This window comes from Triturus cristatus, chromosome 8 (genome assembly GCF_964204655.1).
Source record: "Triturus cristatus chromosome 8, aTriCri1.1, whole genome shotgun sequence".
NCBI classification, from domain to species: Eukaryota; Metazoa; Chordata; class Amphibia; order Caudata; family Salamandridae; genus Triturus; species Triturus cristatus.
In genome coordinates, this window is record NC_140591.1 from 1,166,339,884 (window position 1) to 1,166,362,116 (window position 22,233).

Genomic DNA, 22,233 nt, shown 5'->3' on the forward strand with positions numbered 1-22,233 from the left:
CTACCGCGATGTGGTATGTCAACAAGCAGGGAGGAGTGGGGTCGCATTGTCTCTGCAGAGATGCCCTGCGTCTTTGGTCCTGGGCTCAGGACTATCGGATTTGTCTGATGGCAATCATCTGGCCGGGGTGCTGAACGTGCATGCGGACAGTCTCAGTCGGCAGTTCTCCGCCGACCACGAGTGGAGGCTCCATCCGGAGGTGGTTCGTTAGGTCTTTCGGACGTGGGGAATCCCTCGGGTGGACCTGTTTGCCACCCGCGAGAACGCGCACTGCCCGTCATTCTGCAGTCTCCAGTTTCCGATGCAGGGGGCGTTGGGGGATGCGTTTTAGTTGAGTTGGGGCTCACGACTCCTTTACGCGTTTCCTCCCATACCCTTGATTCCTCGGGTTCTGAGGAAGATTCGCCAAGACAGGGCCCAAGTCATTTTGATCGCCCCAGACTGGCCAAGAAGGGTGTGGTACACAGATCTTCTCCACCTCTCCTCGTGCCCTCCGCTCAGTCTCCCTCTGAGGGCAGACATCATCTCGCAGTCGGAGGGGCAGGTTCTACACCCCCACCTCCAGAGCTTACACCTTCATGCCAGGAGATTGAACGGGGCAACCTGAGTTCTTTCTCTCTCCCACCTGATGTGGTGGATGTTATTTTATCGGCCAGGCGACACTCCACCAAGTCCATTTACTCCTACAGGCGGTCCAAGTTTGTAAAATGGTGTGGAGAGGGATCCATTGACCCTTTAAAAGCACATCTTTCTGAGGTGCTCCAATTTGCCCTTTCCTTGGCTCAGCAGGGCTGTGCTGTGGCCACAGTCAAGGGCTATCTTTTGGCCTTATCGGCTTTTCTATGTCTACCTGATCAACCGTCATTATTTCAATCTCCCCTTTTGAGCCCCTTCATATCTGTCCTTTGAGGCTGTTGTCCTTTAATACGGTCTTTCTTGTAGCCATAACCTCGGCAAGGAGGGTGAGTGAGCTTCAAGCTCTTAGTTCTAAACCCCCTTTTCTCACATTACATGCTGAAAGGATGGTACTTAGGACCAGGGCTGCTTTCCTGCCTAAAGTTGTTACTCCGTTTCATTTGGGACAGTCTATTACTCTCCCTGTTTTTTATCCACCTCCTCATCCCTCCAAGGAGGAGGAAAGGCTTCATCGCCTGGACCCAAAGAGAGCTGTAAGCTTTTACTTGGACAGAAAGAAGGACTTTCGTCTGGAAGATCAGCTCTTCGTGGGTTATGTTGGGCATTCCAAAGGAAGAGCGGTGCACAAGCGCACTCTGTCAAGATGGTTCATCCTTGCCATCAAGATCTGCTATGCCCTGGCTGGGAAGGTTCCTCCTGAGGGTATTAGGGCTCATTCAACTAGAGCTAAATCATCTACATCTGCTTTGGCCCGGGGTGTTCCTGTGGCAGATATTTGTAAAGCCGCGACTTGGGCCTCCCTCCATACTTTCGCGAAGCATTATTGCTTGGACTCTGAGATGAGGAGGGAGGGCCACTTCGTGCGCTCTGTCTTGCAAGACTTTCCGGTTTAGGAAAGTGGACACCCTCCTCCGGGAGTGGGGACTGCTGTGGGAATCTATTCACAAGGTGAGGAATCCACTGGCAGATGTATCCATCAGAAGAACAAGTTACTTACCTTCGGTAACGCTTTTTCTGGTGGATACAGTATCTGCCTGTGGATTCCTCACTGGCCCACCCGCCTCCCCGTTGTCCACCTTTGTATACCTTAAAAGTTGTCTTGTTTGAGATGTTGTTATGCTTTCTGGTACATTTGTAGGAAATGCTTATTTTGTTTAGCTTTCCTTTTGTTTATGTACTGTGTATATTTGATTGTATATTGTATACTGTGTATACTTTGAATCTGTCGTTGGTCCACCTGTGCGCCTCGGAGGCACGGAAAAAATGGGTGGAACTGACATCATCACGCCGACGTGGCTCTCTTATGGCTCTGGTGACGTCATACGGAGTGGCGAGCGGTGCCGATGCATTATGACGTTGTCCACGTTGGTGTAGAGAGCTGGGGAAAAAAGTTCTGTGGAATTCTGGCGCAGGGGATATTCACAAGGTGAGGAATCCACAGGCAGATACTGTAGCCACCAGAAAAAGCGTTACCGAAGGTAAGTAACTTGTTCATCTCAGAAGGTCTGGGATTACTGTTTTCCCCTACCTGGACGACTGGCTGTTGAAAGCAGTCTATCCGGAGTTAGTGATGTGCCATTTGCAAGCAACAATGCAGCTGTTGTTCAAGTTGGGTTTTTCAATAAATGTACCCAAATCTCACCTGGTGCCTTCTCAGTGCTGCCTGTTCATAGGGGCAATACTGGACACTACTGTGTGTCAGGCATTTCCGCCTCCGCAGAGGATTCTCAACATTCAGGAAATATTTCCTTTGTTTCACGATGGAGCGGTTGTTCCAGTCCTGAAGGTTCTACGCCTGCTCGGTCTGTTTGCTTCCTGCATACTGTTGGCCAGTCACGCGCACTGGCACATGATGGCCCTCCAGTGGTGCCTCGGCAGGCAGTGGTATCAACACAATGGAGATCTCGGGGAGAAGGTCAGAATCTCCAGAGAAGCTGCAGCGGAGTTGACTTGGTGGTTGTGCAGGGCAACCTGTCTCAAGGAAAGCCCTTTCAGCTTCCTCCACTGGTGGCCACAGTGATCACGGATGCCTCCACTCTAGGGTGGGGTGCTCATCTGGGGGTTCTTGAGGTCTTTGGTCTTTGGTCTCCAGAGGAAAGGTTGCTTCACATCAAACTTTTGGAATTGCGGGCGATACGTTTGGCACTAAAGGCTTTCCTTCCTTCCCTTTGCGGTCAGTCGGTTCAGGTCCTGACGGACAACACTACCGCGATGTGGTACATCAACAAACAGGGAGGTGTAGGGTAGTATCGTCTCTGTCGAGAGGCTCTGCGGCTCTGGTCCTGGGCTCAGAACCATCAGATTTGTGTGTTTGCAAATCATGTAGCCGGTGTGCTGAATGTTCGTGCGGACAATCTCAATCGGCATTACTCGGCCGATCACGAGTGGCGTCTTCATCCGGAGGTGGTCCATTACATCTTCCGGATGTGGGGGTCTCCTCGGTTGGACCTGTTTGCCACCCATGAGAATGCGCACTGCCCGTTGTTCTGCAGTCTCCAGTTTCTGATGCAGGGAGCACTGGGGGACGCGTTTCAATTGGATTGGAGCTCACAACTCCTTTACGCGTTTCCTCCGATACCCTTGATCCCTCGGGCCCAAGTCATATTGATCGCCCCGGATTGGCCAAGAATGGTGTGGTATACAGATCTTCTTCACCTCTCATCGCACCCTCCGCTCCGTCTTCCTCTCTGGGCAGACCTTCTCTCGCAGTCGCAGGGGCAGGTTCTACATCCCCACCTCCAGAACCCGCACCTTCATGCCTGGAGACTGAACGGGGCAACCTGAGTTCATTCTCTCTCCCACCGGATGTAGTGGATGTTATTTTATCATCTAGGCGACACTCCACCAAGTCTGTTTACTCTTCCAGATGGTCTAGATTCGTTAAATGGTGTGTAGAGAGATCCATTGATCCTTTAAAGGCCAACTTGTCGGATGTTCTTCAGTTTTCGCTGTTCTTGGCCCAGCAGGGTGTGCTGTGCCCACTGTTAAGGGCTATTTGTCGGCTTTGTCGGCTTTTTTATGTTTGCCAGACCAGCCGTCTTTATTTATGTCCCCCATTGTCATGAGGTTCATTAAGGGCCTTACAAATACGTTTCCTCCCACTCCTTTCATTATGCCTCAGTGGGATTTGAATCTCGTTCTTACCTTTTCAATGGGTTCTCCATTTGAGCCTCTTCATACTTGTCCTTTGAGGCTTCTTTCTTTTAAAACGTTTTCTTGATTGCCATTGCTTCGGCTAGGAGGGTAAGTGAGCTTCAGGCTCTTAGTTCAAAGCCTCCATTCTTGACCATTCATGCAGATAAGTTGGTTCTAAGGATCAGGGCTGCTTTCCTTCCCAAGGTGGTTACTCCTTTCCATATGGGACAGTCCATTACTTTACCTACCCTTTATCCTCCCCTCACCCTTCCAAGGAGGAGGAGAGACTTCATCGTTTGGACCCTAAGAGAGCTATCAGCTTTTATTTGGACAGAACAAGAGATCTGAGACTGGAAGACCAGCTCTTTGTGGGCTACATTGGTCGAAAGAAAGGCAGAGCTGTGCACAAGGGGACACTTTCAAGGTGGAACATCGTGTGTATTAAGATCTGCTATGCCTTGGCCAAGAAAGACTCTCCTGAAGGTATCAGAGCTCATTCCACCAGAGCTAAGTCTACTTCTTCTGCTTTGGCTAGAGGTGTTCCTGTTGTTGATATTTGTAAAGCAGTAACTTGGGCCTCCCTCCACACCTTTGCAAAGCATTACTGCTTGGATTCAGAGGTTAGGAGGGATGGTCATTTTGCTCGTTCTGTTTTGCAAGATTTTTTTGTCTAGTCAGGTGGACACCCTCCTCCGGGAGAGGTATGGCTTTGGGACTCTATTCAGAAGGTGAGGAATCACTTTTTCTGGTGGATACAATATCTGCCTATGCATTCCTCACGGTCCCACCCGCCTCCCCGTTGTCCACCTGTTTCTACCAAACAATGCTTTAACTGTTTGACATGAATGTTTTTAATATGTCTTAATCATGCTTATGTTTTAATAGTGAGAAAAGCCTGGTCTGTTGCTATTTCTCCATGTCTTTATTGGTTATGTATTTGTAAATATATATATATTCACTGAAAAAACCATAGGTTTCACACACGTTATAGTTACGAATTAGCATTTAAAAAACCTTGCAAATTCACTTAAAAAACCATAGGTTTCACACATGTTATAGTTAGCTGGACATTTCACTCGTAAAAAACCAATGAAATTCCCCCGTTATAGTTACTGCAGGCAACTATAACTCACGCGACCGAAATCCTCTGCTGATGACGTCAGATATTACATCACTGTATTTAGACACTTATTTACCCATGTCTTCTTCCATTAATCTTTAGCTATACATATATTACAAATATTTATTTTTCAGAAAGACACATATGTCATCAGTGATGTAATATCTAACGTCATCAGCAGAGGATTTCGGTCGCGTGAGTTATAGTTGCCTGCAGTAACTATAACGGGGGAATTTCATTGGTTTTTTACGAGTGAAATGTCCAGCTAATTATAACATGTGTGAACCCTATGGTTTTTTTGTGAATTTGCAAGGTTTTTTAAATGCTAATTCGTAACTATAACGTGTGTGAAACCTATGGTTTTTTTCAGTGAATTTGTACGTTTTTTTAAATGCTAAGTTATGTTTTTTTTTTTTTTCAGGTTTTACACCGAGCGCGCACCGTGCGCGCACGGTGCGTTTCGCACACCGTGCACGCTCTGTGGGCACTCGGTGCGCTTCGCGCACCGAGCACCCACGGTTCGCAGTGCGCGCAGGGTGCGCGCACCTCGCAATTTAAAAAAAAAAAAATTGTTTTTTTCTCCCTTGGGGGTCCTTCTGTGACCCCCTGACCAAGGCTAGGGGGGTCAGGAACTGTCCACTCTGCCCCCTTTTCACGTTCTCCACCTTTGTTTTTCACCCCCTCAGACTGCGAGAGACAAAATGGCGGCCGACACTTCCTGGTTTCGACCGATTCGAATGTTTACCGACATCTAACAACCAATCAGAATTGCGCTCGCGCACGGCAGGGTGTGCGCACAGTGCGCGCACGGTGCGCGCGTATAGATATTGATATGCTTTTAAATGCTATTTTCTCAGGAAATACTGAACAGATTTACACCAGACCTGCAAAAGGCACTTCCTTGACCTTATGGCTACCTCTCTGCCAAATTTCAAGTAATTCTGTTCAGCCGTTCGGGCTGTAGCTATGTCTAAAGGTCCTATGGAAAAATGCATGGGGAAAATGCGTATTGGGACCCCCCTTTTTTCTCGGCCCCTGCTTGACGAATCACCCCGAGACTTTCAGGGTAGGAGCTGAACGGAGCGCCCCATTAGTTTTGAAAGTTTCGCGAGGATTCGTCAACCGGCACCAAAGTTATTCAAAATAGAATTTTGAGATTTCCTATGGAAACTTGGTTGTAACTATAACTATCTACTGGCGACCGCCAGTAGATAATATATATATATATATATATATATATATATATATATATATATATATATATCCTACTGGCGGTCGCCAGTAGGTAGTTATAGTTAGGACCCTGTTTCCATAGGAAATCCGCAACATTCTATTTTGAATAACTTTGGCGCCGGTCGACGAATCCTCGCGAATTTCTCAAAATAGGTGGGGCGCTACGCTCCGCTCCTACCCTGAAAGTATCGGGGGGATTCGTCAAGCGGGGGCTGAGATAAAAGGGGGGTCCCAAAACGCGTTTTTCCCATGCATTTTTCCATAGGACCTTTAGACAGGGCTACAGCCCGAACGGCTGAACAGAATTACTAGAAATTTGGCAGAGAGGTAGTCCTCAGGTCAAGGAAGTGCCTTTTGTAGGTTTGGTGTAAATCTGTTCAGTAGATTCTGAGAAAATTGCCTTTAAATCAATATATATATCTGAGCCAGCTTACGGTACGCTTACCGTAAGCTTACCGTACGCGTACGGTGGCGTGCGCGAGCGCGATTCTGATTGGCTGTTACATCTAAGTAAACATTCGAATCGGTCGAAACCAGGAAGCGGCGGCCGCCATTTTCTCTCTCGCACTCTGAGGGGGGGGCTGTAAACAAAGGCAAAAAACATATAAAGGGGCTGTTTAGACAGCGCCCATGCACATAGCCATGTTAGTTGAGTCCTCAAAGATCCCCCAAGGCCAAAAACGGTAAATTTTTATTTTTTGAAAATTTCGCCGATTACGCTTACCGTACGCGTACGGTGCGCTTACGCTAAAAATTTTAATAAAAAAAAAAAAACACTCTCTGTGCATGGCATATTATTGTCATCACTTACAAATTAAATTTAACAGATTACCTATCACAAGGAAGCGCATAATATGTCCTCCATGTGCGCACGGTGCGTAACGTGGGCACGCGGTGCGCGTAGCGCACCGTGCGCGCACGGAACGAACTGCGTTAAGTGGGCGTGCACGCCACGAATGGCGTAAAATAACTTAGCATTTAAAAAACCGTACAAATTCACTGAAAAAACCATAGGTTTCACACACGTTATAGTTAGGAATTAGCATTTAAAAAACCTTGCAAATTCACTGAAAAAACCATAGGTTTCAGACATGTTATAGTTAGCGGAAATTTTACTGATAAAAAACCAATGAAATTCCCCCGTTATAGTTAGTGCAGGCAACTATAACTCACGCGACCGCAATCTTCTGCTGATGACATATGTGTCTTTATGAAAAAAAAATATTTGTAATATATGTATAGCTAAAAATTTATGGAAGAAGACATGGGCAAATAAGTGTCTAAATACAGTATTAGCATCAGCAGAGGATTGCGGTCGCGTGAGTTATAGTTGCCTGCACTAACTATAACGGGGGAATTTCATTGGTTTTTTATCAGTAAAATTTCCGCTAACTATAACATGTCTGAAACCTATGGTTTTTTCAGTGAATATATATATATATATATATATATATATATATATGTTTAAAACGAATAGTCTGTAGCTGATGCACTCTAGTTTAGCGTGTGCCGGTGTCGAGGTCAGACAATACCTCGTCGGTAATTCTTCAAACAAAAGGATGCACCGCACTCCAGAGAATGATCGTGATAGCTTAATTTATTTTAAGCACAAATCCCGCCACCATTCACCACCCACCAACGTTTCGAACAAGAAATATTCTTTCTCACGGTATAATGAGTCCGTTTTTAGTTTCTTCTTTAAATAGTGTTTGTTTCATTTTTCCCAGTGCAAAGCATTATGGTATTAGTAGTACATATTTGAATCATAGTTTTATACAAGAATTATATATTTGATAGTACATTTTGTCGTTAACATATTTCAGTTTATAATGGCGTGATTCAATGATTGCCAAAGTGATTAGTATCATGTTTAGGCTCAAACACGTACTCCCCTACATGTATCTGAATAATCAGATACCCGATGTTGTTCAAGGTATATCGCCTGTGTTTCCTCTTCTATTGCGATTACATGGGTATGGGGAGATATTTATATTGGATTTAGTATCCATATTTCCACGTATTTTACAGTTTACAAATGTACACATAATTCTTCGTCCCCATTTAGACCAAATAGGGTCTTTGTTTTAAAACGAATGATGAGGCGTGATTCCAATTTTCTCAGTTTCATGGTGCGATTGCCATCTCTTTCATGTATGGGTACAGTTGCGATTCCAAAATAACGGATGTCGTCCCAGTTGGTCCTATGTTGCGTATGGATATGTTTCGAGATTGCATATGTCATGTCTTTGTTGTGGATGGCTCTCAGATGTTCTAATATTCGTTTTTTCAGTGGACAGATGGTACTTCCAATATAGCGCATTCCACATGTGCATTTAATCATATATACAACATAGGTTGTATCGCATGTTATTCTTTCGATGATATTGAAAGTTTTTCCTCTAGAGTCTTTGATATTTGATACTGATTTTCCGATTTTGCAAGCCTTGCATTTCCCTCAATGTTTGAATCCTTTTTGTTTGGCTGATAACCACGTTGTAGTTTCTTTAGACATGAAGTGGCTATTAACAAGTTTGTCTTTTAGGGAAGGAGCTTTGCGAAAGGTTATGTTAGGTTTTTCTCCTAATAAGTTTCCAATATCTGGGTCTTTTTCTAGGACATTCCAATATTTTTGGAGGATTTTGCGGATCTTGAAACTCTCCTTACTGTATGTTATAATCAGTCTAGTGGTGTCTTCTGTTTATTTTTTGCTCTTATTGATGAGAGTTTCTTCTCGAGAGACTGATTTAGCTCGTGTTAGACCTTGTTTTACATCCCTATATTTGTATCCTCTTTCCAAGAATCGTTCTTTACTTTCTTCAAGTTTTGTTAAAGCCATGTCATCTGTTGAGCAGTTTCTTTTCATTCTTATGAATTCTCCATATGGAATACTTCTTATTAGACTAGTTGGATGGAAACTTTTACCATGGAGAATGCTATTGGTGGCTGTTTGTTTGCGTTATACTTTGGTTTGTATCTGCCCATTTTCAATGTAAATCTGCACATCAAGATATTGGATTAGTTTGGAACTGATGTAGTAGGTGAACTTTAATCCCACTTCATTTGTATTAAGGATGTCAAAGTATTGTTTGAATTCACTTGTACTTCCATTCCAAATCATAAAAAGATCGTCAATATATCTTAGCCACAGTTCTATTTTGGCTGTGTGTTCTTCATTTTCTTCTTGCATGCCACAAATTTCTCCCACCATCCCATGGTCAGGTTGGCGTAGCTCGGTGAAAAAGAAATTCCCATGGCAGTACCACATTTTTGATTGTAGATTTTGTGGTTAAACAAAAAGATATTATTTCTCAAGCATAGTTCCACCATTCCTAATAGCATTTCCGTATGTTTCTTTTCTTGGATGTTTCTCTGTCGTAAGAAGTATTCTACTGCTTTTAATCCGATTTCATGGTCAATGGATGTATATAGGGATACTACATCAATAGTAACTAATTGGAAGCCTTTTTGCCATCCCATGTTAGACAATGTTCTAAGAAAATCCCCAGTGTCTTTAATGTATGAACTGAGGTTCTTAACTATTGGTGCCAAGTATTTGTCTACATAGATAGAGATGTTTTGATATAGGGATTGGCAACTTGACACTTTTGGTCTGCCTGGTGGATTGATGAATGTTTTATGGACTTTTGGAAGAAAATATATAGTTGGCATCACAGGGCTTTCATTCAGTAAAAAGCGAGCTTCATCGTCATTTAGAAGTCCATTGGTTTTCCACATTTTGATTCTTCTTTCTAGATCTAAGGTTAGATCATTGGTGGGATTTGTCAACAATTGAGCATAGTTTTGTTCATCTCTCAGTTGTCTCATTGCTTCTTTGATGTAGTCTGATGTATTTAGGACCACTACATTTCCTCCTTTGTCCGCTGGTTTGATAGTTATTTTTTCATTTTTCATCAGATCTTCTAATGCCAGGAGCTCTTTTTTTGTTAGGTTTTCTTTTTTAGTTAGTGATGTGGTATTTTCCATTTTTTCCAGTTCATTTACGACTAAATCGTGGAATTGATCAATTCTGTTTCCTGGACTCAGAATCGGACAGAATTTAGACTTTGGCTTCATTCCAGATCTTAAGTGTTTGTTGGTATCTATGTTGAGGTCATCCAATATTTGTGTCTCTGTCATTTCTTCATCGCATTGATTGAAAGCCAGGTCATAGATATTTTTAAGATTCGTAGTGTCCTGGATTGACAGAGTATTGTCCTTTGTACTGGTTGTTGATAGATCTTGTTCTGTTGTTTGTATTTGTTTTGCAAAGAACTTTTTTTTTGTTTCAATTTTCTAGTATATTTATACAAATCTATTCTCATTTCGACAAAGTCATGATGTTTTTCTGGGCAGAATGATAAGCCCTTGTTTAAAACACTTTTTTCTACTTCGGTCAGTGTATGTTCGGAGAGGTTTATTATCAAATTCTCTTTCTTTTTGATGCTGTTCATTTTGCCTGTTTTTTTGCCATTCTGTTTCGCAGGGGGTAGTCCTTTGTTTTTTCCTTTTCCTCTGCGTATATTTCTCCTTCGGTTATTTCCCTGGTTTGGCTGTTGTTTCTCCCTCTCCCCTGACCACGTCCTCTTCCTCTTATTCTCGGAGTTCTTTGATCCAAGTAGATTAATTTCATCTCGTCTAAAAAAGTCGTGCGGCCTCCAATTCTTGGTGTTTGTTCTTCTTCACTCAGGTCTGATTCTGATTCGCTTATGGGTGGTTTACCAGATTCTGTCAATGTAAGTTTCCCTGCATGTAGTTGTTTTTTTAGGCCATCGAAGCGTTTTGCAAATGTTAGAATTGAGCCTGTTTCGTAGTCTAGTTCGTCTCGTTTGAATTTTCTTTGTTTCCGTAGTTCCACTTCTTCTTCATATTTATCTAAATTCTTTTCCATTTCTTTCCTTAATTTATTGCCTTCATCTTCTTGGTTTAATACAGTTATTTCTTCTTCTACTGATTTTATTTCTCTGTGTAGTTCTTCCACGTCTTGTTTAGCATATTTAATTACTATGAGAACCATATTTCTTGAGCAGCTCATGCTATTATTTGCCCATTCTTCGAGCATTTCTGGGCGTGTGTCAGGGTGATTTGGTAATGTGAAGATTCTTAGGCCTCTGGGAATCCGGTTGTCCTCGATGTATTTCTCCAATGTTATAATTTCCCAGCTTTTAGAAATTTCTTTTTTGAGAAGTTTTTCCAAATGGAAAAAAAGTTGTTTGATGTTTTTTGTAGATTGATCTTTTTCATTACTGTCTCTTTGATAAGTTCGCTCTCCTGTACCTTTTGTGAAAAGAGTTTCGGCTTTTAGCGATCTTTTTGCAGCTCGTGCCTCCATTAGTTCTATGATTCAAAAAAGTCTGTTAGCTCACTTTAAGGTGGTATTGTGTCTGTGGGCCCTGTGCTTCGCTTCTTTTCATTCTCTGGTTCTTTCAACGTATATTGTTAATACTGAAAGATTTTTACGCTACGGCGTCAATGCTATCAAGCAGATGGTTCTTTTAAGTTCAAATTAAACAGTATCGCGCTACCAGCATGTTCTTTACCTGGTGAGTTCGTCGGTTCGGCGGCGTCCTCCGGCTCCGCTTTCTCGATGTTCCCACTCCGGGTTCGGAACTGCTCGCACGTTTCTGTAAATGTTGCTTCGTGTCACCAATTAATCGCAAAGAGGAATTCCGTTCCTCAGAGGCTCCGAAGGAATCGTTGTCGACTTGTCAATGATTTCTTCGTTTAATAGTTTTCCTCTGTCTCCTCTCTGTCTCAGATGGTTGCCACGAAGTTTTCAATTAGACACCGGGTGCTATCAGCATAATTAATATGTTTAAAATGAATAGTCTGTAGCTGATGCACTCTAGTTTAGCGTGTGCCGGTGTCGAGGTCAGACAATACCTCGTCGTTAATTCTTCCAACAAAAGGATGCACCGCACTCCAGAGAATGATCGTGATAGCTTAATTTATTTTAAGCGCAAATCCCGCCACCATTCACCACCCACCAACGTTTCGAACAAGAAATGTTCTTTCTCACGGTATAGTGAGTCCGTTTTTAGTTTCTTCTTTAAATAGTGTTTGTTTCATTTTTCCCAGTGCAAAGCATTATGGTATTAGTAGTACATATTTGAATCATAGTTTTATACAAGAATTATATATTTGGTAGTACATTTTGTCGTTAATATATTTCAGTTTATAATGGCGTGATTCAATGATTGCAAGTGATTAGTATCATGTTTAGACTCAAACACGTACTCCCCTACATGTATCTGAATAATCAGATACCCGATGTTGTTCAAGGTATATCGCCTGTGTTTCCTCTTCTATTGCGATTACATGGGTCAGGGGAGATATTTATATTGGATTTAGTATCCATATTTCCACGAATTTTACAGTTTACAAATGTACATATAATTCTTCGGCCCCATTTAGACCAAATGGGGTCTTTGTTTTAAAACGAATGATGAGGCGTGATTCCAATTTTCTCAGTTTCATGGTGCGATTGCCACCTCTTTCATGTATGGGTACAGTTGCGATTCCAAAATAACGGATGTCCTCCCAGTTGGTCCTATGTTGCGTATGGATATGTTTCGAGATTGCATATGTCATGTCTTTGTTGTGGATGGCTCTCAGATGTTCTAATATTAATTTTTCAGTATAATTTATAGTATTATTTAAAGTATAATTTACGGTCATAGGGTCTTTCAATTGCATCCCAATATTCTTCAAAATCAGGTGCATTTTTAAATACAAAAAACCGACCCGTAAGATTTGTAGAAAGCTTTTCCTTCATGGATGCATAATGCATCATTTCCCAATATCTTGCTTTCATAATCTTTTGAGATGGGAAACTTGCATTTTGGGGATTATTCCACAATTCAGACATTCCCATATTCCCTAAAAGTGATCTGATCTCCCTCAGCCATTTTATTTTATGGAAGGGGTCGTTATTGATGATATCCATAAGGCCCCGAGCATAATGCATCAATTCCTCCGTAGTCCATATTCTACACCAATATAACAGTGGGTGCAATTTTACTAAGTCTTTGACCCCTTTTTTCCCTAGATCCCATAATAAAGGAATTAAAGGGGTACTTTGCGGGACACCTGTCAACTAGAAACTCATTTTCCACCTTGATCAACCGAGTTGTGTTTTCAAAGCCCCAGAGTTCGGCTCCATATAAGACCGAACTCAATACCTTCATCCCATAGATCTCCAGAGCTGGGCGAATAGGTTTTGTTTGTTTGTGAGCTTTTGAATTTCTGCAGTAGACACTCACCTTGTTGCTGGTGCTTTAAAACAGCGATATCAATATGACGATTCCAGCACATGCCCCTTTGCAAAGTTACCCCCAGGTCGGTAAAAGCATCCACCTGTTCTAGGGGACAATTATCCATAACTATATTGCCTCTAAAGGATCTATGTTCATTAAATGCCATGAACTTGGTTTTGGCTGTATTTATTTCCAGCCCATGCCGGCAACAAAAATCCTCGAAACGAAACACAGCTTTCTGCAGGCCACTGGGAGTCTTAGAGATGATTAAGGTATCGTCCGCAAACATGAGGACAGGGATGCGAATGCCATCCAGCGCCGGGGCATCCGTGGGGCACAGAGAGAGGTAATCCACCACCCCATTGACAAAGAGTGAGAACAGGGTGGGCGCCATTACGCACCCCTGCCGCACTCCTCGTTCAACGGGGAAGGCTTCAGTAACCCCCCCCTGTAGCCCCCACCGCACCTGTGCAAAAGTGTTCTCATGCAAGCGGACAATCAGAGTCAATAGCTCTGGAGCCATCCCAAGGTCTTTCAGGACCTGCCATAATTTGGCCCGTGGAACTAGGTCAAAAGCTGCTCTCAGATCCACAAACACTGCATATAAGGACCCCTTCCCCAGGACCACAGATCGCCAATACAGGTTTACCAATCGAAAAACGTGATCTATTGTGCTAGTTTTCTTACGAAAACCCGCCTGTAATGGACTCAAGATGTTGTTTTCATCAATCCAGACTTGTATCTTAAAAAGAACTAACCTGCCCATCATTTTTTTCATAGAGTCAATCAGGCTAATAGGCCTGTAATTGCCTGCAACTGACTTATCCCCCTTATTATAGACTGGCACGATTTCTGCCCCCTTCCAGGAAGGAGGAATGACCCCGCCCTGGGCTATTGCATTAGCCAATAAAACTATATACTTCTGCCACATTTGCTTATCATTTAAGAAAACGTCTGCGGGGATACAGTCCATTCCTGGAGCCCGTCCCTCAGTAACAGCCTCAAGAGCCCTATCCACATCTTCCAAGCTAAAAGTAGCATCTTTATAAAACGTGTTTGGAATGATGTCTCCACACTCATACCTTCTGTCACATGCATATTGTGGTTTGAAAAATTCAAGCCACTGATGATGGGCTGCATTATTCTGTACACGTTCAGAACACCCTCCCCTGTCCCATTTAAATATATCCCAAAACAATTTTGGGTTCTTAGCTTTACAAGCTTCTTTCAACTCCTGCCACTTACATCTGTCCCATTCTTTCTTTGCCTCCTTCTGAGCCTCCCTATACAGCTTCCTCGCCTCTCTTACCTGAGTGGAGTCCCGTTTTTTTATTGCAATGCCCAGATTCGATCTGGTTTGCTTACAAACCGCATTATACCAACTTTCTTCCTTCTTCTTATTTTTCATTTTTCCCTGACCCGGTTTACAAAAGTGGGCCTTGGGTTTATCAAAAAGTGTACCATGTACCTGAATGGTACTAAGCTGAAATTCGGGGGTTAGCTCGTGGGGTCCCAGGAGTAGCAATACCTTAGCTACTTCTTCCCTAATTAAAAGCAAGGTCTCAGGATGCTCAACAACCCTGCTCCACTTTAAATGGCGCTCATCATTTGCTAGGACTACTTCTGGAGCTATTCTCTCACCGGTGGCCGTTCCTAATCTAACTACTGCCAATTCAAAAGAAGAGGTAAGTGGGTTTTGGTCACTCTCTAAGCGCATGATAACAGCCATGTCCCTTAGGCAATGCCATAATCTTAAATGGACAAGCATGTAATCTATCCGGCTAGCCCTACAGCCATTATCATACGTATTGCTACCCCGCCTATCTGAATGTGTGCGTCCATTAGCAGCTCTCAAATGGTTCCCCAAACAAAAACCCTTAAGTTGGATAGCCGCTTCGGTCCATTTTTTTATAGGAACCAGATCAAGCTGAGGAACACCCCATCTCGAGTCTTCCTCCTCTGATATATTTTGGTCCTCGTAACCCAGGGGTTCAAATGTAACATTAAAGTCCCCTGCAATGAGCGGCAATGTGTTAGCTGGTAAAGCCTCAATTAAATCTCCCAAAGCGGAGACTACCGTTGATTTCTTCCCTCCCGGGAGGCCTCTAGCATACACATTGTAAATGTCTAAATTACCACCTGATGGGAAGCAGAGCCTCACCGCCAATATGTCTTTGTTGAGAATCGGTAGTTGACGTATTTTGCAACCTAGTTTCTGTTTAACCCAAATAACTAATCCTCCCATCGGTCGCCCCCTTTCCTTTCTATCCGCTGGCACACAAAAGTTCACATATCCCTCACGAAAAGCATGTTCCACCAACCACGTCTCTTGAAAGAGACAGATATCGTATATGTCTATGAAAGTAGCCCAGTCATCCATCTTCAGTTTTGACCCCAATCCCGCCACATTCCAGGAAACCAATAACAAGGGGGGAGAGCCAGTAGATCTCCTAAGAGGTTTTTCAGTATTAACATTACCCCTAAAACATTCCATACATTCATTAACAAATAGAGGGGGCTCTAATACATCATAATCCTGGACTAACTGGGTAACATTCTCTAATCTACCTTGATCGGCGTCAACTGTTAAGGATATAACTTCAAATGTAGGGTCAACATTCTCCTTCATGTTACATAGGCAGTTCTCAGGGGTTGGGGACTGACGTCAATCCCAATCCTCCAGTCCCGACAATACCTCAAATCTATTAAAGTTGTGGAAGCCCATAACATTATTCCTATTCCAATTCCCTCTAGTTGGCATCAACTTCCTAGGCGGAGGGACTGTTACTGGATAAAAATAACTCAGAGGCAATGACTGTATCCCAGTATTTGTGTCTTCATAGAACCATTTGCATATGTATTCGGCAACCCTTCTGTCTCTAAAATTAATAATTATACAATCGCCATCTTTGGACTTGCTCCGTACCCCTACCCAATCTACTCTTCTTACAAACAATATTTCTGCAGATACATTGGGGGGAAGCGGGCGATTTGTATTAAGCCAGAAAGTACATTTGTTCTTAAGATCCATGTATGTCTCTCCCTTCCCCTGGGCCAGTTGTGGGACCCCCACAAGAACTACCACATACGGGGTAGACTCTTGGGGAAGGTCAATTCGAGGTAGACTTTCTGGGGGATATGTTGGTAGAGGGATAGTGGTAGCCCTCCCCACTTGTACCTGGGTTGCAATACGTGGCATTTCCACTGCTTCCACTACTTCACCAGAGCGGGGAGGGTTAGAATTAGGACCTGAAGGCCTATTAATTGGTAACAATACAGGGGCATGTTCCCTAGCAATAATATTATCTTTTATACCTTCCTGTACATTACTTGACATTTCAACCACTCCTATATTCTCATCTACAGTCTTATCAATACAGTTTGCTCCATTTGCCCGCAAACCTCCCCGCAATTGGCCCGATGCAACAGCAAGTTCTAAGCAAACAAGCCTACTTTCGATAACATCCAGTCTATCATATATCGGGAGTTAAGTTTTTTTAAAAATAGCCTCCAACTTACTCCAAAAGATAGGCCCTGCTTCATCTATCAATACATCTACTGCCGAACTCGATGCATCCCTGTCCGCATCAATACCGACAGTAGCAGGACATTAAATAGGGCTACTTGAAGGGATTGGGGCCAGAACACCATTAGTTTTCAAGATTTTTGCTTTCCTACCTTTTGTTTGTGTTTGTGCCCCACTCCACTTCCTTTTATGTGTCTTACTTGCTACTTGATAATTCTCCCCGACCTTATTACTGTAGGCAGATCTAGTCCTAACACAGGGAGGCGGCGATAATATTCCAGAATTACTAATACTCAAGGGTGCGGACACAGTGGTTATAGGGGAAGTAGTGATAAGGGCAATAGACACCTGCAAATTAGCCCGACATCCTTCAACATTTAAGGAAGGATTCTTCTCCCTTACCCCAGAGATTAATACATTATCATTCACAGGCACCAGGGAAATGTGGGGGAACTAGCCTGGGATATTCTTCCCAGGGACGATCTTTTGCTAAGTGCAATGTCCAATGATAGTCTTGTTTCTGTAAGTTCAATTTCCTGGGCCAGCACAGACGAAGCTCTAACAAGAAACCGGTCCAGAGTACCCACGGTTAGGCTTCCCGAAATTGATTTCCTAGCAAGGTTAGGCATGTTTTAGTCCCATATCACTATATCACAATTGCACTAACCTTAAGCAGATGTTAATAGGGTGGCCCGTCCCGTTATCTCCGTTCTCGAACGGGCTCAAATGGGCCCGCCCTTGGCCCGGGCTTCGCCCGGCACCCGCGCGCGCGTCCCGCGATGCGAGAACGGGGCGTGGTTATATACGTAAAGCAGGTGGAAAGGAGCTCAGCGGGAAAAGGCACCAGCTGTAAAGAAAACTGAGGCTGCTGGTCCTCGCAGTCCCGGTGGAATGAAGGCAAATCCAGAGGGTCAACGTCCACACAACCAGCTACTGCGAACGGCCCCCGCGAAGCGGGGGCCGTGAGCTGTTATCAAGCGGCAGGCAGGTGGGAGGGAGCCCAGCGGGAAGAGGCACCAGCTGTGAAGAAAACTGAGGCTGCTGGTCCTCACAGTCCCAGCGGAATGAAGGCAAATCCTGAGGGTCAAAGTCCACACAACCAGCTACTGCGAACGGCACCCCAACATATTCATGTTATGGCAATGCAAAGTCAGATAAAATGGAGTTAGCTGAATCATTTAAGGTTGTATTTTATATCAAATGTTGCCTGGAAATAAAATGCTGGCCGAATAAGAAGCTAACTTCAGCATGTGAATAAGATGTTGACTGGATAAGAAGCTAACTTCAACTTCATTGTCACAAGCAAAGCTATACCCCCAGCTGCCGATGACCACAGATGAGAGGCTGGCACACAGATAGGAGGCACGGACACAAGCCCACCTGGCTGTGGATCACAAACTGCCGACCGAGTCGGGTAGGATTGCGCAATGAGCACGGATGTAAGGGCGAGGAGATCTTTGCAAACATCTAAAACTAATCTTGCCAACTAAGCTAGACCCTTGAGTTTGTCCTGTTTTCCTGGTCTTTTCCACTGGTGCCTATCGTTTCATAGCCTTGAATGATAGGCTTATAGCTATCTATAACTATGGATGGGAGTGCATCCTGGATGATCTGAGTCTAAGTTTTACTGTTAAACATCTAATTTAAACATTGGGCATCTTCACAGGACTTACACATTGAGGAGTACTCTTTGGAAAAAATTGTAGTGTAAGTGAGAAACCTAAAATAGCTGAAAAGTACCGCTTTTAGAAGCCATGCTTCAGATTTTTGTCTCAATGTATCCAAGGAACAACTTCATTTAGAAATGTTTAAATTGGCACTTGACCTACATATGAGGTAGCTTATGTCAAGATCATTTATATTTTAAAAATGTTTTGCATGTATCTGAGATTAAATGAATAATATCGCCTTGATTCCTCTCAGTGTCGTGTTGATTATGAAATGAAGAAGCTGAATAGCTACATATAGCAAATGTTGAACTTTTGAAGTATTTGTACAATTATAGTTTTGTAATTTCTTTTTAGATTGTGTACAGAAATTCATTTCTGGATCTTATTAATCCCGACATTGGGAAAGTAGAACTTTTAAAAGATGCGCAAAACAAGCAAGATATTATTATTCGATTAGTAGCCCATGATATTGATCACAGTTTAAAAGAGGCGAAAGGAAATGAAGAAGATGAACTACAAGATGATGACGATTTCAGAAATGAACGTGTAATCAAAGAAGAAAATTGCTTTGAAAGTCATCTATTCATACCTATGGTAAAAACTATATTCATTTTCGTACAGATTTTTGTGTAATAATGGTATCACGTATGAGAGCATACAAATTCAGAATATGATCATCACGATTCATTTTAGATGCATATTGATAAATAAGAAACTATACACCTACAAATGTCCTATTCATAAAACTATTTTGCTATGTTCGTTAGTTTATACTTTCTTTAATTTATTGAACACTTTTCTATAGCACAACTCCACTGAATGGTATTAATGTTACTTACATATAACTATATTTTACAGATAAACTAGGAATGAGTAGCAAAAGGCAAATTGCATATAGTGTTGTGTTATCTGAACAATATAGCAGATAGGAAATAGTGAAATTAAAGCTTGATTGGGTTAGGACTGTTAATGCTTACTGGAGCCAGAAATGTAATAGAAACTATGTAATCAATTAACAGTTCATCAGATATATGGTGAGTAGAAGGATGTTGGGGTACCTGAAGGGATGAGGTGGAGTATGGTGGTAGTGGACCTATGTTTGATATCTACCCAGATACATCTTCGATAATTGAACCTGGAGTGCCCTTTTAAAAAACATAGAATGCTGGGCTGTGTCCTTAACTGAACTGGGAGGAAGTTCCAAGTGCAGTTCCTAAGAAATGTTGATTCAGTGCTTTTGTAATTCAGAATATAGAGATTTTCCAATTTAAAGAGAGTTTGCTTCAAGGGGATCTGTAGCCGCCTGAAATTGTCAGCAGGTTGGTTAGTAGCTTGGTCTTATTTCCTATATAGCTTTGTAGGTTAAGCAGTCAAGTTTAAAATCGAACTTGGACTCTAGTGGTAGTATATGAAGTTCTCATTAAATATGTGAAATATGCTCACATGTATTCTTATCTGAGAGTAATCTTGCTGTGGATTGGAGTACTGCCTTGATTGATGCAGGAGTGACTGTTGGAATACTCGCCAGTATGGCTTTGCCACAATCAAGTCAGAAAATTAATAATATATATGCCACTGTCTTTATTTGATTTAGTGAGAGGAGGTTCTTTTTTCTTATTTGAAGAAATACAGATAGGCGTTTGCTGATTGTGCTGTCTTTTGTCGATGTAAGGAATTGGGGTGAGTAGAAGTCCATTGTAAAGCTTAGCAATTTTGCGTGTCGAAAATAATCTGGAGAAACCTTCAGCTTTTAGTTTGAGGATTAGTTTTGGGCCCACTTTATTTTTTTTGATCTTGGTGACTGGTATGAATTTTGTTTTCTGTGGGTTTAGAGTTAGATTGTTTTCTGTCATCAAGAATGTTGGTTTTTCTATGCATCTCTGGAATTAATGTCATGAAGTGACAATAGCTTCAGATATGATTGTGTTTCGTCTCCTTATTAGTGCATTCCAAAGCTTGCATCATCTAGTAACATGCACAGGAGCTCTAGGTGCAGGTTGAAAAGAGTAGGTTATAGAACGGAACCTTGTGGGTCTCCACATGGAATTGATTTTACCTCCGATGTGAATTTGCCTATTTTCACACTCTTGCTTCGGTTGGACATAAGTTAAGCAACCTAGTTTAGTGCTTGCCATCAGAAACTCATTCTTTGCTCTAGGATAGTCAGTAGTTTATTGTGGTCTACCATATGAAACACGACCAAATGACCTAGTAGATCCGATAGAGACATCTAGCCGCAGATTCCTTGACATTTGAATTCTCCCCAGGCGCCAGTCTGAATCCGGCCATTTTTCAGCAGTACCTCTGCGTACCGGGGGACGGCGTCTCATGGCTCCTTGATGACTTCATCTTTTGATATGATGTAAGTAGAGTCACATAAGTCCCCTCCGGTGCGCAGTAATCAGTTTCTTCTTTTCCGCACTGCACTCAGATTTGGAGTAGTGGTTGTAAGAAGTTGGCCTGATATATGATGTCACTAGTTCTAGTGTACACCTTGTATCAGTCCAAACAACCCTTATGGTGATTGGTTGTAAAGTCAACCTTATAGACCAGCAATCCTAGTGGTAGCATGGACAAGAGCAGTCTTAGGCTAAACTCTGTATGGCATGTGAAGCCAGCTGTTATACCAGTATAATCCCTTGAATACCAAATGAAAGGACACCACACCAGATATATATAAAATTAGAATGTATTTATTCTAACATATACCCTCAGCACTCTTTATGAGTTCAGAGGTCTAAGCACAACAATCTCTTAAGTAGCATACGTTAAGTTACACAGGAAAAATACAGTTAGGCCCAGGGGCCACGCAAACCCTATACTAAGAAAGTGATATAAGTACCACGTCACGAACAGGGAGTAGGCCTAGGGCCTAGGGAATCGCTGGGGCTACACTACCCTACCAATAGTTAGGAAGTGGGAGGCCCACGGGAAGCGTGTGCAGTGTGGAAACACACACGCGGGTTACATTAACGTCAATGGGAATGTAGCAATTAGAAATAGGAAGAATAAGGACACTTCCGAAGTAACTAGGAGGAAGCAACTAGAGACTTAGACACTTGGATAGTCAATATCCACGGGAGCACCGGAGCACTCGCGTTACCTCACCCACAGGAGACGGGTGCATAGGTGTGAAGATGTGTCGGGTGTCGTCGCTGGATCCTATGGATGCCTGAAGAACAGATGCTGGCAGGCAGCCAGGAGGAAGATGTCCGGTGGATGCAAGGGTGGATCTTGAAGGAAGAACACCTGCAAGCAGAGGGGACAAAGTCTGGGTCACTAGCCAGTGACCGTGTGAAACCAGGAAGGAACCAGGCAATGTCGTGCAGAACACAGGTGATGTCTTGAAGCTTGCCTCTGCAGCTGCGTGGACCAGGAGGTGTCGAGGACAACCAGAACCAGGATACGAGCTGTCCCATGAAGGATCTTGCTGCTGGCGGAGTCGACGTCCCGATTGGAGTCAACAAGCCTTGGCAAAGGCAACCCACGCAGAAAAGGAAATTTGCTTCAGGTGCAGACCAGGAATGTCTGAGGTGCTTCTCTTTCACAGGAAAGCAAGGGCCAGTCTGGAGGAGCCAAACCAGTGGTGGAAAGTCAAGGGTTTGTCGTCACTGAGGCTACTAGCCAACGGGCAAGCAACCGGACAGATGCGCTGAGCAG

General features: G+C 43.0%; 1 protein-coding gene across 1 annotated transcript in view; it reads left to right on the plus strand.

The window, feature by feature from the left end:
• The window catches only part of LOC146805549 (fibrous sheath-interacting protein 2-like), a 381,163-nt gene extending 361,957 nt beyond the window's left edge, over positions 1-19,206 (plus strand). Inside the window, exon 8 of the mRNA XM_085623808.1 lies at positions 18,928-19,206. Coding sequence (XP_085479934.1) covers positions 18,928-19,206 — 279 coding nt within the window. The remainder of the gene's footprint in view (positions 1-18,927) is intronic.
• The last annotated feature ends 3,027 nt before the right edge of the window (positions 19,207-22,233 follow it).